Genomic DNA, 14749 nt, shown 5'->3' with positions numbered 1-14749 from the left:
GTCAGGATGGGGTCAGAGCAGGTCCAAGGGTCCCTGAGGAGGCTTGCTCCGTCTGCAGGTGGATCTGAAGGAGCAGGGACAGTTGAGATGCCAGGACGAGTTTATCGTGTGCTGTGGAAGGAAAAAGTACTTGAGGCACGTGTTCCTCTTTGAAGACCTCATCCTGTTTAGCAAGACCAGGAAGGTGGACGGGGGCTATGACACCTACACGTACAAACAGTCCTTCAAGGTAACACACCGGCCTCACACCTGATGCCACGGGGTGTCAGGTCCTGGTCTGCTGGGTATGAGCTTGGGCATGTGATATTTGTTGTTTCCTGGGGTTCTGTGTCTGAGCTTCAAACGCTGCAAGGAGACACTTGTCCTTTATAGTTCCACGTACTGGTTCAGTGGCTGGAAAACTGAGTCTCCTCATCTGGTAACTTCGTCTCAGATTTTGGTGAAGGCCAACACTGGAGGTGGCCTTCCCCTGGGCCAGTCTTCAAGTTTGGCCCTCACCCTACCCTCAGGTTCTGAGCTCCTGAGCTCCCAGGAGGAGCCCACACCTGTAACCCCTTACCTGACAATGCAGAGGGGTACACCAGAAGGGGTCCTGTGGCCCCGTCCAGGGCAAGAGCCCCAGGGCACCACAGAACCTTCCAGTCCAGCCTCCCTTTCTCCAGTCGAGAAACTGAGGCTCCAAGACAGAGCCAGTGCACATGGGTGGGAACCCAGTTCATTCCCCACCATTTGGTGTCTGGATGAAGGAACTCCAGCACTGAAGTGCTGGGGTCAGATGGCCAGCCAGAGAGAGGTCAGCTGTTCAGGTGAGGATCAGTGGTTGCTGACTCTGCTGCCACTTGCTTATGGTGCAGACAGCGGAGATTGGGATGACAGAGAACGTCGGAGACAGCGGCTTGAGGTTTGAGATCTGGTTCCGCAGGCGGCGAAAGTCCCAGGACACCTACATTCTCCAGGCCAGCTCTGCAGAGGTCAAGATGGCCTGGACCCACACAATAGGGCAGATACTGTGGCGGCAGGCTCTGCGGAACAGAGGTGGGCAGAAGAGGGCACCCAGGGCAAGCTCCATGTTTAGGGCAGATACTGGGGCGGCAGGCTCTGCGGAACAGAGGTGGGCAGAAGAGGGCCACCCAGGGCAAGCTCTATGTTTAGGGGGTCGGCCTTGGGGTAGAGGTTTGGGGCCAGGGGTTAGGGGCTGGGTTCAGGGCAGGGGGTTGGCGTCAGGGGTTGGGGGCTGGGCTGAGGCAGGGGTTTGAGTCCAGGGGTTAGTGGCTTGGACCTGGGTAGGTGTTTGGGGCCAGTTTGGGGCAGGTGGCCCTTGGAGAGCCCCCTCCACGTGGAAATGGATGGATATGTCAGTCAGCGCACAAACACACTTCTCCTTTACTCATATATAAACAAGACACCTGTTCCCAGAGATGTTATAATATGTTCCATGACACCTCAGGCCCACTGCTTTCTGCATCACCCTGTTGTCAAAGCTTCCTGCCCTCCCGGATGCTGGGCTGATGGCCCGCCTGTGACGTCCCTACAGGTGAGGGCCCTCCTCTGTCAGGCGCCATGCCCCATGTGCCAGGACCCCACCTAGGTTTCCTGCTCCTAGAAGTCAGCCCCCTTGGTTGCTCTTCCCCTCCACCCAATTTCATGCTGGGGCACCTCCTGTTCACACCCACAGGATGGCATTTCATCCAGTCTGGCTGCTACAGATGCCATCTCCAAGCTGACCCTCTATCGGCTCTGACTCCCCAAGCCTGAGAAACCCTAAGGGTTCCAATGTCCAAATGTCGAAACACGACCACCTGACCCCTTTGCAGCTGCCACCCTGGCCAACATCTTGACCTGTCATCAGAGATGCAGTTCAGCCTCCCCACACGGCTTCCTTCAAAGGGTAGACCCCACCATGCACACGTGCATGTGCATACATGTGCACTGCAACTTTGCTCAGATACTCACTGGCTCCTCAGTCCCCTTAGAGTGGACCCAGCCCTTACAAGGAGCAGCAAGTGCCCCTGGCCTGGTCCCCATTGCCCTCCCCAGTCTCCTCTGTTCCTGCCCCTCCCTCCCAACTGCCCCCCCTCAACTATGACCATCATCTTTGGTTTTCTTTGCTTGGTTTTACCAAGGAGTTACTCATTGTCAGACTCTCACCCTGTGCTCAGTATCAAAGACGGACATATAAACGTCTGAGGCATGTAAACGTCTGAGGCGCGTAAACATCTGAGGCGCATAAATGTCTGTCAGTTTGTCTTTCTTGTAGCCATGTGACCCCTGTCGGCTGTGTTTGTTGCGTGGCTCACTGTCCTTTGTGACAGGGGACACTTCCCTTCTCTCCCTAGTGGGACACCCGGTTCCTGAGCCCCATGTCGTCTTTTCCTTGTTCGCTCCTTGAGGTCCCTGAGAAAGGCCACTGTGAGGTCAGGCCAGATGAACGTACCAGAACAGGAGCCCTAGCACATCTGGCCCCCCAGCAACACTCAGGAGGGTGCTGGGCCAGGCCCTGACATGCTCCTGGTCTGGACGGATGGTGTTGGGTACGAGCATCATCAGGAGTGGTATTAAAGCCAAGCAGTTGCTTGGAAAGTTGTCCTACGTTATTCTGTCTTAGAACTCAGAATGCAAGAAATGGTGTCAATGGGGATAGGCAACAAACCATTCATGGACATCCAGCCCAGTGACGCAGCCATAAGCGACCGGGCTGTCAAGAAGGGAGCAGGTAACGTGGCTTCAGCCCTCCCCCTCACTCTGTCCCACTGACTGACTCAGGCCCTGGTGTTCACTGTGGGCCTCAAGAGCCAGCACAAGGCTGGACGGGTGGTGGCCACATCATGCCTGACGTGACTGCAATGGGAGGGACCTGGTCAGTTTCCCAGATGGCTACTTCATTTTCGGATCTGGGCTGTACTTGGGGAGCAAAAGCCAAACCACCTCCTTTCTGTCCCCTTCCAGAGTCATGGACCCGAGCATCGATGGTTGTGCCCCCCTGTGACCACGCCGCCCCCTTTAAGAGGCCACACTCCACCATCTCTGACAGCAGTACCTCCTCCTCTGGCAGCCAGTCGTCCTCCGCCCTGGGGCCACTGAGCCTGCAAGCATCTGCCAGCCCAGTCCTGCTGAGCTCCCCCTCCTGCCCCTGGCCATATGACATGCACACCTGCCTTGAGGAGGAGGAGGAGTTGGAGCAGGAGACGGGGAGCCAGCCTTCCATGCGTGAGTGCACCTAGCAGCGCATGCTCCGGCCTCCAACAGCTGGGTCCAGGGGTGGGCAGCAGTTCACCTGGTCATTTAACTCGCTTCCTCTTACATACTTCCAAAAGTCTTCAAACACATTATAATTTTTCTTTAATTAAAAAAACAACAAAAACTTTCACTTCCACCTAAAACAAGGTAACGGGGAATGGATTTAAAACAACCAAGCAAACAAAAACCAGATAAAACATGAACAAAGTATATGAAACAAGATTTTAAGACATAGGACATCTGGCACCAAAGGTAGTGACCTGAGAGACAGGACTGTGATGTGAGCCCTGCAATTGCTCTGATTTCTGCCTTGAAAGCCCCCGGGTGCAGGACGGAGAGCCTGCAGATCTTCCGTGAACGGCAGGCGAGGGGAGCCCCGCACGGTGACAGGCCTCCAAGGTCTGGGTCCAGCAGGATGCTGATCAGCACTGCACCTGAGGAGGCTGTCCAGGCCGGAACCTGTGGAGGACTAGAGAGTACCCCATCCACACACACACATCTGTTCCCAGCAGCAGACGGGCAACAGCCCCATCCCCAGGGTGGTGGTAAGTCCTCAGGAGGGCTTGCTCAGGAGGGGTGTTGGACTGAACATTCCTGCTGGCCTGCCACTGTGTCATAAATACAGGGCGTTTGCAGGTAATCTAACGGCATCCCAGAGCAAAGCCTAAGGAGATTTATAGGATTATAAAAATGTCCAGCAGTCAACAGGGTAGATACACACTGTCTGGTGCTAGGCATGCAAGGAAATAGGAAACAGACCATAAGAAGAGCAATAATCAAGCAAAACCAGCTGGAACTGATGTGGTTGTTAGAATTACCCGTCCTGGCATTTACACCATCATTCTCTGTCTCTGATCAGTGCCGGCATTCACACCATCGTTCTCTGTCCCTGATCAGTGCCGGCATTCACACCATCGTTCTCTGTCCCTGATGTCCAAAATGTCAAGTCTCAACAGGGTATATGGGACGGACTAAGCAATTTAAGGCCACAGTACTTAAGATGAACGTGTCCCTGGGTGGGGTTAACAGAAAGCATGACTTAGTGCAGATGTATCGATAGAAACTGTCCAAAGTGACACACCGAGAAGGAAGATCAGTGAGCCGTGGGACAACTCCGAGTGGCTTCATAAACACATAATAGAGCCCCAGAATGGAGGGACAACAAAACTTTGAAGGAACAGTGGCTGAATATTTCCCTGATTGGGTGAAGGGTGTAAACCTCCAGGCCCGAAGACCAGTGAGCCCCAGGCACACACAAATGCACATCACAAACTGGAAACCCGGTGACGAACAGAAAGAACATCTTGGAAGCAGCCAGAGAAAGCTGGCGTGTTCTGCGCACAGGGACAGGGCGGGGGGCAGCACATTTCTCATCACAGATGACGGGGTAGGGGGAGGGACAGTTAGAATGCTCTGAAAGGAAAAACCATCAAACTAGAGTTCAGCATGACAAATATGTCTTTCAGAAACGGTGACACAAGGACATTTTCATGCACACGAAAGCTGAAACCATTCCTAAGCAGCACACGTGAAATATTAAAGGATGTTCTCCAGGGAGAAGGACAGTGACACTAGGTGCAACAGAGGTGGCAGAAAGGAAGACTCTTCTGTTGAAAGCTCTGAAGAGACAGTGGGCTGTCTGAACCAGCACGGTGGAAAGGGCTCACCACGTTAATGTCCTTGAGGCCGGTGGGGTGTGTGCGCACAGAACGTGGGGAGACGTGGCGGTTCTGTACCATGGCCGAGATGTACAGCGTCACGGGAGGCATCTAATTTGTTAGATACACATTTTAAACCCCAAATGACCCCTAAAATAACAAAACAAAGGCTTACAGCTAACACACCCCCAGGGGAGATAAAATGTAAGAGTAGCTCAATCCCAGAGAACATAGTGGAAGGAGAACGGAGAACAGAAGAACTAATGGGGATAGAGCTGAAGGCTGAGCATGTCCGTGACCGCAGGGAGTGGGGACGGAGCACAAACGCTTTTGTGATCGACACACGTGTGTTTTGTGGACTGTGTCCGTGTTGATGGGCCTCGCGGCCGGGCTCCTACATCCACCTGGTCAACCGCGCACCGAATACCCAGTAGAGCCGCAGTCCGCGAGCGCCGGCCTGCTCTCAGCTCCACGTGGAGGCAGCCGGTGTGTTGGCAGGGCCCACCTAGCTGGTTTCCTCAGCCTCCTGCATGTGGAGAATCACCACAGGTGTGACGTGGAGGGTCACAGCTCTCTGGTTTCCCAGAAAAATCCATTCCACAGTACCACAGCCCTGTTGAGGTTGCCTCAGGGTAACACTGCTTGGGACACACAACCTTCCAAGCCCCCAGGGTGCCTTTGCCACCGTGACAGCACTCAGAGGGCACCTCCAACCCCAAACCTGTCTCTGCCCAGGTGGAGGCGTTGTGCCTGAAACCTGTGGGGGTGCCCAGGTGCTCCAGGGGCTGCACACATGCTCAGAACAGTGGCCACCTCGGTCAAGCTTGTGTCCTGGGCGGGCCCACAGGGAGCACAGCTCGGGGCGCACCCGCATTGCCAGCCCAGAGCCACTGCACCTTCCTGCTGGTGTCCTCCCTAGCTCCCACGTGGGCTGGCACACCCCACTGAAGCCCGAGTCTGGAGGTGGGGCTTTCTCTTCTCCTGTGGAGGTGCAGGGTCTGTGCAGGAGGGTTCTGCTCGGCCCCCCTCAGCTCCATGCAGAAACAGCACTGTGACCCCTGCACAGAAGCTTGTGGTAAAGCCCCCGCCAGCCGACAGGAGTTTATGCCTACACGGCAGGCAGGGCCGTGGTTATCACTTCCTCTGCAGTAACACAGCAGGCCCCCGACAACCCTCTGGGGCGGAGACCTCCTCTGACCTGTTCCAGCTCTTTATTTAAGCCATGTGGCCTTTCTTTGGTCTCCTTTTCTGTGTTCGCCCTTTGAGTTGCCTGGTGTGAGCCGGAGGCTCCCTGCTTGGAGAGGCCACCTGACCATCTCCCTCCCAGTTGGCTGATTTCGGAAAAGCAGGGTCAGAACACACTTGCTCATAAGGGTGTCTGGCCTCCAGCAGTGCCATCCGGTCTGCTCTGACCCAGCCTCACGGTTGTCCTGGGGTAAGTCTGTGCCCACAGGACACGCCTCATTCTCTATTTACACGCTTCAGGGGGCCTTGAGTGCTGAGCACAGAGGTGAGGGGGCAGCCAGCCCTGACCCAGCCCCTCTTTGCTGTGACAGAGTGCACGTCGTCGGGGGACAGTGGCCTCGGGCTCCCAGGGCTGTTCTCTGAGGGGGACCCCCAGAGCGCCTCCTCTGCTGCCCCCAGGAGGGGCTCACGGCTGCAGATGCCCAGCCAGTACACCACAACGGTGAGTCCCCTCTCCTGAGGACCCCCCCCCCCCCCCCCCGCACCTTGAGAGGCTCAGGACCTGCCCAGGGATCCTGGTGGGTCTTTCTGCCTGTGAACTGGCTGTTCCCTGCCCACAGCCAGCAGGGGAGAGCCCAAACACAGCCCTGCACGTACACACAGACACATCACCCCTGAGAGGGACGGTTGGGGTGACCAGGGAAGGGGAACACTCAGAGAGGAAGTCTCTTTCACAGAGATCTTCTCAGCTGACCTTCATCCAGCTTCAGGTCACGCACGTATCCACTTTGGCAAGCACGGTCCTGGTTCTGCAGAGGCACCCCCCTCCCCAGTTCTGGGGAGACTCTCCAGTCCAGCTTCTGGGCAGCATCAGAGGGAAGGGCCGAGTCTGAGGGTATGTTGAGCATAGAGTGTGGGGGACGGGTCTTTAGTCCACACGCCTCACATCACTGATGATGACCAGTGACATGGGCTCTAATCAGTGATTTCCTCTCCTGCCAGAACAAAAGTCTCTGGACAGTGGTTTGACTAGTAGGCTGTGCCAGGTACCCTGAAGAAATGGGAGGATGCTCTTGTCCACTGCCACCCTAAGGCACTGAGCGTGCCAGCAGCAGCCAGACTGCCTGGCCATGTCTCCACCTTGTTCCAGATGTGATACAGCCCCCCCAGGAGGGGTACCCTGGCCAGCAAAGTTGTTCGCCTGTTACCCCTGTCCCCTGACCAACCTCCCCAGGACCTTGCTGTCTAAACCCCCTGGAAACTGCACATACTCAAGAGAGTGGTGTGGAGTTATTTCTGAGACCTCAGGAATTCCTGCAACAGGAGGGGGCCCTTGGCCCCTGGTGCAGTCACTCCCCAGAGGCCTAGCCACGGAAGCCAGTGGGGACCACCTCCACCTGCCCCAACCTCCAGGGCACCCCTCTGTTGGGAGTGGCTCCTGGGGGACCCAGCACCCTGTCCTGAGAACAGGGGCCTCCCCGACATACACTCATAGCCCATGCCCTGGAGCCCTGACAGAGGATGCTCTGAGGTGCACACATGCACTCGTGTTCTGGGATCAGAACAGCAAACAGAACTGCCACGTTTCGGGGCCAGAACCTTTTTACCCCCAGATGTATGGTGATGCCAGCCAAGGTGGCCACCCGGCAGGCTCCATCTGGGCCTAGACCCAGGCGCGGAATGCACCATGAGGGCAGCCGGCCTTGCAGAGGACGCCCTTGTCTCTGTTGCCCTGACTTTGTCTGCGCTGGCCCCAAGTGCTTCTTCAAAAGCTTGTGTGTCCGTGAGTCTGACAGCGCCTTGCTGGGTGCAAGGCCTCGGAAGTACCTCCCAGACAAGGACTCTGTGCTATGCACACCCTGGGCACCAAGTGGCCGTGAGTAACGACCTCCTTTCTTTCACAGCTGTGATGTACTTGGAAGAGGCTCAGCCCCTCTAGGGAGAGTCCCCGTCAGAAGGAGCAGAGGGGCCTCCACCCAGACCTGGGCCCGAGGTCTGGGAATGAGGCACTCATGCTGGGGCTCCTGACGCACCCCCACTCCAGCGCCAGCCACACAGTCAGCACGCCATGGGCCCTGCCTGCCTGGACATCGTCTGGCCTTCTTCCATCCCACCTGCACAGTTTCTCCACCCCAGTTCAGGGGCTCAGAGGGCCAGGTGGCCCAGACCTCCATGTGCGCACTGCTCTGAACTCCCCCAATGTTCTGGAGGCTGCAGCAAGGTTGGGGTGGGAGCACAGGGAACCCTGGTTCCCATGGGGAGGTCCAGACAGACTTGGGGTGTCTCGGAGCAGGGTGAGCCCTCTGGGACCATGTTTCACTGGCCCTCCAGGCAACACAGGCCCATGGACAATGGTCCGCCAGAGCAGAACCCACTGAGGTGTATCCCAGGTGTAGGGAGTGCCTCTGAGTATATTTAGAATCTCGGTTTTCTTTCGTTTTTAACAAGGCATGTGTAGATCGTGGGGCCACCAGTCACCACCACCACCACCTGTGGGCCTGGGACCCAGGTTGGGGTGAGGGCACAGCAGCTGGGCCTGAGGTCTGGGGTGTGGACAGTGTCCTGAGAGGACCACCCCTCACCAAATGGAGGAGCAGAAGAATAATAAGCAGGGAAAGCCTGGGTAGATGCCAGACCTTGAAGGAACTTCCTGCTGGGGGGTGTCTTCCCCACGAGACCCCCATCCTCCAGGTGGCAGCCAGGTGCACAGGTCGGTTCCCCAGCACAGTGAGTTGGCAATTTCCAGCTGCTGGAATTTCTTTGTTACTTTGTTTCAATGCTGACTTGTTCCCAACTTTAGGAGCATAAATAAATGAGACCTGTTTTTCTAAGACATGGTCACGGTTCTCTTCCTTGGTTCTGTTGTACCCAGGGACGTCACCTGAAGGCCTCACCCAGGGAGCCTGGCTCCCGTGACATTGAGGGGACACGGCCCTGGGCAGCAGGGCCTTCATCTGGGGTCTCTCTGGTCCACGCCCAGGGCCATGCCGCCCACTGCAGCTCCCAAGCACAGGCCACCCCTGCGGTGGGCAGGAGTGGCAATTTTCAGGGACCTGGTGTCCCTGAGCCAAGCACTCAGATAGCTCTGCTTTCACCAGCTGAGCACCACAAGGACAGGCTGACCACTGCCAGATGCCTCCATGACCAGAATAGCCATCAGGTGACCAAAGGGGCTGCTCACTACTTTCTGCCCAAAGGCAAACTGCTTACAGCAGCTGCAGCTAAAAATAAACAAGAAGGGCATACATCTTTGGGAGAATCTCAAGGGGAGAGCTCAGTCTTGCTTTTGGGCCACCACAGGCGGGCACAATGAGATCGCTACGCTTCATTGCTGCTAAGGCCCTGGTGTCTCACCCCCAGGTGGTCCAACAGAGCCTGGATGGTGTGGCCCACAACCTCTACCCACTCCTGTTCAAAGCTAGCTACTTGCTGGAGCAGGCGGAGGTGATCCGTGTCCTGTTGGAACACTGGCCACTGGAGGAGTTCCGGCTGAGTGCGCTGCTCGGACCGCGCTCAGAACCCACAGAGGACCTGCGAGACCGCACCTGCAGGGCCTGCCTGGAGGCCTGCGTGCAGGGCCTTGCAGACCACGTGCTCCGGGCTGGGGGCCCACGGCGGCTGCGTGTGGCTGACCTCACAGGCGTCCGAGACGTGAAGGTGCAGCAGTGCCCCTGTGGGAGGGCGCTGGGCAGGTGGGGCCGCACGGAGCTGCTGGCCAGGACATGCTGCCGGCTGCAGGCAGAGTCCCCAGGGGCCCGGAGCCCTGTCCGGGTCCTTGCCGATCTCTTTGTCACAGAGGGAAACTTCGAGGTGGTGGTGCAGGCCCTGGGGCCAGCAGACCCTGCCCCACTGCGTGTGCACTGCCTTTCCTTCCGGGCAGACAGTCTGGGCCCCAGCCAACTCTTGCAGGTGCTGCGTCTGGCTGGGCCAGGTGAGCTGCGCAGGCTGGAGGTGGTGCACAATGTGCGGCTGCATGCTGGCCACGTGCAGTGGCTGCTGGCCCAGGTGGGCTTCCCCCAGCTGGCCTCACTCACCCTGCCTGCCAAGGCCTTTGATGCGCCCCCCACCAGCACCTCAGCCCCTGATGGCGAGGATCCCCTCCTCACCTCCATTGCCTGGGAGCTCAGCCAGATGAGCCAGCTCACTGAGCTGAGTGTGGCCTTCTCCACGCTGACAGGGAAGATTCCGAAACTGCTCGGGTGAGTCGGGTGATAGCACAGAGGGCCGGGCCGGGAGAGTGGGTCTCTGCTCACAGCTCCTCAGCACAGGTCTGGCGACAGGGTGCCCTCTGGGGAGCCAGGCTGAAGGTGTACAAGGGACCATCAGAGGGCACCTGGCTGCTTACAAGGCCACTAGTTTCCCAGCTCCCTCTGCCTTTACTCCGGGAGGGCCCAGACAGAGGGGGGTGACCCGGCGGGGTTGGGCTGTGTGTAGCCTGGCAGCACAGAGAACTCAAGGAGGACTGTTGTTTTCTGTCAAGGAGCAGACAGGAAATTTGCTAATTAGTGAAACAAACAACATAGAAGTGACATTATATTGTATTACTCACCTGTCTTGTAACAAATTATCCCAACACTGGGCATATGGCAACAAGCTCTGTCAAGAATCTGGCTCAGCTTGGGTCTACTGGGCTGTGGTCTCCTCTGAAGGGCTTGGAGGGCTGGGAGGGTGAGGCAATCAGCTTCCAAGCTCTGCGTGTGGCTGTTGGCAGGCAGCCTCTGAGTCTTGGCTGCTGGAGTTCTCACAACAGGGTGGCTGATCCGAGAACCAGAGATCACCCAGGTAGAAGCCACAGTCCCAACCTGCTCTTGAGATTGACTTGTCACTGCTTCTGTGTACCGTGTTGGTTTGGAGCCAGTCAGCGGGTCCACCGGTGTGAGGGGAGGACAACGCACAAGGGTGGGAGCACCAGCAGGGCCGGGGGTCCGGAGAACGGTGGGTGGTCAGGGAAGGTTGAGGCCCTGAGGTGACCTGTGAGCAGAGACCCGGAGCACAGCCTGCAGACTGCAGCAGCCTGGCAAGGGGAGCAAAAGGCCCAAGCTGGTGATGTGGAGAAGTCAAGGGTCAGCAGGGAGAAGGTGGGGTCAGTAGGCAGGGCAGTGTGGGGGCTGCAGGAGGAAGGAGAGAAGGGCTTCAGCTTTTCTTGAGCAAGCAAAGCCCCTGGAGGTTCTGAGCAGGAGGATGACGTGATCACCTCCTTATTCACAAGGGCCACTCTGGCTTCTTTAGCCCACACAACAGACCTGGATGGAGGGGCCGGGAAAAGGGCAGCGTGGTGGGTAGACACCAGGCTCTCAGCACACAGGGAGTACAGGTGTGGGGGACCCAGGCGAGGGGGTGGGCAGAGAACCAGACCGCATATACTCTCCTGCACTGAGTGCTCAGCTTGGTAGCCCCAGACCCAGGCCCAGCGTCCCCAGGGCGGGGTGGGCTGAGCATGTGCATTTTTCACAAGTCCCCGGGGCAGGTGCAGTCCCTGACTTTGAGAACTGCCAGCAGAGCCATGCATTTGCTGATGCCGGGCCATCTACCCCCCTCACAGCAGAACACGGGAGGGTCTTTAGGTCCCAGGCCATACTAAAACTGGACTAGATGGCCCCATGGCCCTTTCCCACCGTAAAATTGTTTCATACCAGTTCACGTGCACCTACAGCAAGCACGCAAACAGACACAGTGGGTGGTCGGCAAAGCAGATCTAACATTTTAGGAGCTGAGGACAGAGGCCAGGCCTGTCTCAGTGAAGTTAATTCTGCACCATACTCGGCCACACCAGGGCTCAAGGACTCAGCTCTGGTGTCACAGCCCCAAAGCAGCCACAGACAAATGAGTGACCCTAGTTCTAACTGGCACTTTATTTATGGACACTAGAAATGGAATTTTGCATTATTTCCACATGTCACAGAGTATCATTCTTCTTTTGATTTGTTCTACCATTTAAAGATGTACAAACCATCTTACTGTCAGGCTGAGTAAGATCAGGCAGCCGTGGTTTTGGCCTTTGGGCAGCAGTCGGCTGACCTGTGAGATAGAATTCATCTGAATTCCTCCCAGAGGTCCTCTCTGGGACCGCCCCTCACCCGTGCTGTTTTCCATCCTGCCCTAGCCCCCTACGGACGCCACTGAGGACCCTGGACCTGGCCAACTGCTCCCTGAACCATGCAGACATGGCCTTCTTGGCAGACTGCACCCACACCACACACCTGGAAGTGCTGGACCTCAGTGGACACAGCCTGTTCGTCCTGTTTCCTTCTACCTTCTTCAGGCTGCTGAGCCGGGCTGCCCAGACGCTGAGGGTCCTCACCATGGAGGAGTGCAGCATCGAGGATGGTCACATGAGCATGCTGATCTTGGCCCTGAGCCCTTGCCACGAGCTCTGTGAGCTCCGTTTCCTGGGGAACCCGCTGTCAGCACGGGCCCTGAGGCGCTTCTTTGTGGCTCTCTGCGAGCTGCCCAAGCTGCAGTATGTTGAGTTCCCAGTGCCCAAGGACTGCTACCCTGAAGGCACCGCCTACCCCCAGGACGAGCTGGCCATGTCCAAATTCGACCAGCAGAAATATGATGTAATTGCCGAGGATCTCCGTGCAGTGCTGCTTCGGGCTGGCCGGGGAGACATCCAAGTCTGCACGCCCCTCTTTGGAAGTTTTGACCCAGATATCCAAGAAACAAGCAATGAACTTGGAGCTTTCTTGCTGCGAGCCTTCAAAGCTGCTCTAGAAAACTTTTCCAGGGCACTGGAACAGATGGAGTAGGCCCTTGAGCAGACCAAGGGGGGCCTTGCAGTTCAGCTGTGCAGCAGCCTGGACATCCTGAGTCAGCAGGCTTGGGCATCCGCTCCCCCAGCCACCACCAGTTAATGCATCTCTTAGTGAAACTTGTACGTGGCATCAGTTAAGCACTATACGAGAGAAAGCCCTGCTCTGGGAGAGGTGACTCGAGGCCACATCGGTGGCAGATGGTAGAATGGTGCGGGGCCGGATAGGAGCAAGGAGGGGAGCCCAGATGTCCAGCCAGGGCGGAGAGAATGTGAGAACTGTCCCAGAACTCAGTACTCCCTGTGCCACATCTGGGCATCTGCGGTGCTGACATGGGTTTGCATATTTACGAACTCCTGCCCAGCATGGCACGTGGGACTTGTTAATGGCTTCAGCCTGAGGATGCAGAATGGCTTCCTGGAGGGCCTCTGTCACTGCAAGAAAGCCCCGCCGGTGAGAGCACCATCGCTGCCCCTGTTTCCTACCTCCCTTTGGACGCTGACCTCAGAGGACCCTCTGCTCGGACTGAGGGGAGCTCCTCTGTGTGGAGAGCTCCTCTATGTGGTTGAGTCCTGGCGTGTAAATGTTTAATTACATTTGGACTTGGTGACTTTTTTGTTGTTGTTGTTGTTGAAAATGTAATTTTAATAGATAATTCTTCATCTTACACAGGAGCACAATAAAATATACCACACATGCTGAAGAAACTCCAGAAGTTATGAGAATCAAGAGTGGGGGACATTCAGACAGGCTACAATATCCATTACCTTAAAGGTTCCAGCCCACGGGTTAACTTTTATGTACTTAGGACTGGCTATCCTGATGACTTACAAAGATCAGGAATAGGGAATTCGATACGGAGAAGGGTGGGAAAGAACAGTTTTTTTGAAGGGAGGAACTCTGTCAATGCAGAAAAAAATCACTGAATATCAAACAATAGGAGCTCCCATAGCAAATATGAAAGAATCATTAACTGAGAATCTGATACTCTCAAAGGAAGAAAACTTCCAGATGACACTTATGCAGGCTGGCTGCTTGAGATCTGCTCATCAGGTCTATTAAGGAAGACTCATAAATGCCTCAGCAACCCCACATGATCATCAGATTGGTGTTTCCTAATAGCGCACACCAGTGGTTACACGTGAAGTTTCCAGACGAGGACTAAGAAATAGGTCATATCCCAAATGCCAGACACGAACAAATGTGGCAGAACATGTGAGTCCTACACACAGTCAGTCACAGCTCCTGCTTTGCTGTGAGTCGCCTGTACATTAAGTTCCAAACATCATGGCAGACACCACTGATCATCTAATCAGACAACACCAACACATTTATTCAAATTTCTAGGAGGTAAAAAAATATCAAATACTGATACTTTATGCATGCTCAGGGCCAGCTTGTAAATACTGCATTCAGTGATATCTTTACACAAGTTTGCATCAGTGAAAAGAAACTGGCAAAATCTCTCTCGCCAGATCACCTTGTCAAGTGGTAAAGACTAAAAGAGAATGTTCCATCAGTTTTAATTTTTAAATACAAATGTCACATTGGGAAAATGACATAAACACAGTAAAATAAACTGTACAAAGGCAAAGTGGAATAACAAAAAATATTTTACTAAAACATAAGATTTACAGAAATTTCCAGACAAGCCATGCAAAATGGTCACAAGTTTTTTCTTGAAGGATTCTACACTTGACAGCAAAGTCACAATGTTATTAGTGAGGGCTGTGATATTTGTTTAATGTTCCCATTTTGGTTCAAACAATCAAGCTTGTCCATCTACAGCGTCTAAATAAAGTTAGACTTGGCTAGAGAGCATATTCTACAGAACTGGTTAGCTGCTTTTAACCAATGCAATTAGATCACCATAAAAAAGGGGGAAAGGAACACATAAAATTAAAATAAAACCACCTC

General features: G+C 55.4%; 2 protein-coding genes across 2 annotated transcripts in view; both read left to right on the top strand.

The window, feature by feature from the left end:
* The window catches only part of PLEKHG4B (pleckstrin homology and RhoGEF domain containing G4B), a 91827-nt gene extending 82916 nt beyond the window's left edge, over positions 1–8911 (top strand). The window contains exons 18-23 of the mRNA XM_073891144.1: positions 59–229; positions 855–1035; positions 2606–2713; positions 2947–6330; positions 6452–6582; positions 7985–8911. Of these exons, the coding sequence (XP_073747245.1) occupies positions 59–229; positions 855–1035; positions 2606–2713; positions 2947–3221 (735 nt within the window). The 3' untranslated portion in view covers positions 3222–6330; positions 6452–6582; positions 7985–8911. The remainder of the gene's footprint in view (positions 1–58; positions 230–854; positions 1036–2605; positions 2714–2946; positions 6331–6451; positions 6583–7984) is intronic.
* Positions 8912–9389: 478 nt separating this feature from the next.
* Positions 9390–13402, top strand: LRRC14B (leucine rich repeat containing 14B). The gene is made up of 2 exons (XM_025866699.2): positions 9390–10279; positions 12184–13402. The coding sequence occupies exons 1-2, from the start codon at positions 9390–9392 to the stop codon at positions 12827–12829; spliced, it is 1536 nt and encodes a 511-aa protein (XP_025722484.1). The 3' UTR covers positions 12830–13402.
* The last annotated feature ends 1347 nt before the right edge of the window (positions 13403–14749 follow it).

This window comes from Callorhinus ursinus, unplaced genomic scaffold (assembly GCF_003265705.2).
Source record: "Callorhinus ursinus isolate GAN/ISIS: 27379988/994484 unplaced genomic scaffold, GSC_fseal_2.0 scaffold3, whole genome shotgun sequence".
Lineage (NCBI taxonomy): Eukaryota > Metazoa > Chordata > Mammalia > Carnivora > Otariidae > Callorhinus > Callorhinus ursinus.
This window is presented reverse-complemented; position numbering and strand designations above follow the sequence as displayed.

What these genes read in the sequence shown, in the direction of transcription:
- LRRC14B (XM_025866699.2), top strand. Translation starts at nt 9,390, where the DNA reads ATGAGATCGCTACGCTTCATTGCTGCTAAGGCCCTGGTGTCTCACCCC. An exon ending in AAGATTCCGAAACTGCTCGG is followed by an intron (nt 10,280 to 12,183) that starts GTGAGTCGGGTG and finishes ATCCTGCCCTAG; the next exon opens with CCCCCTACGGACGCCACTGA.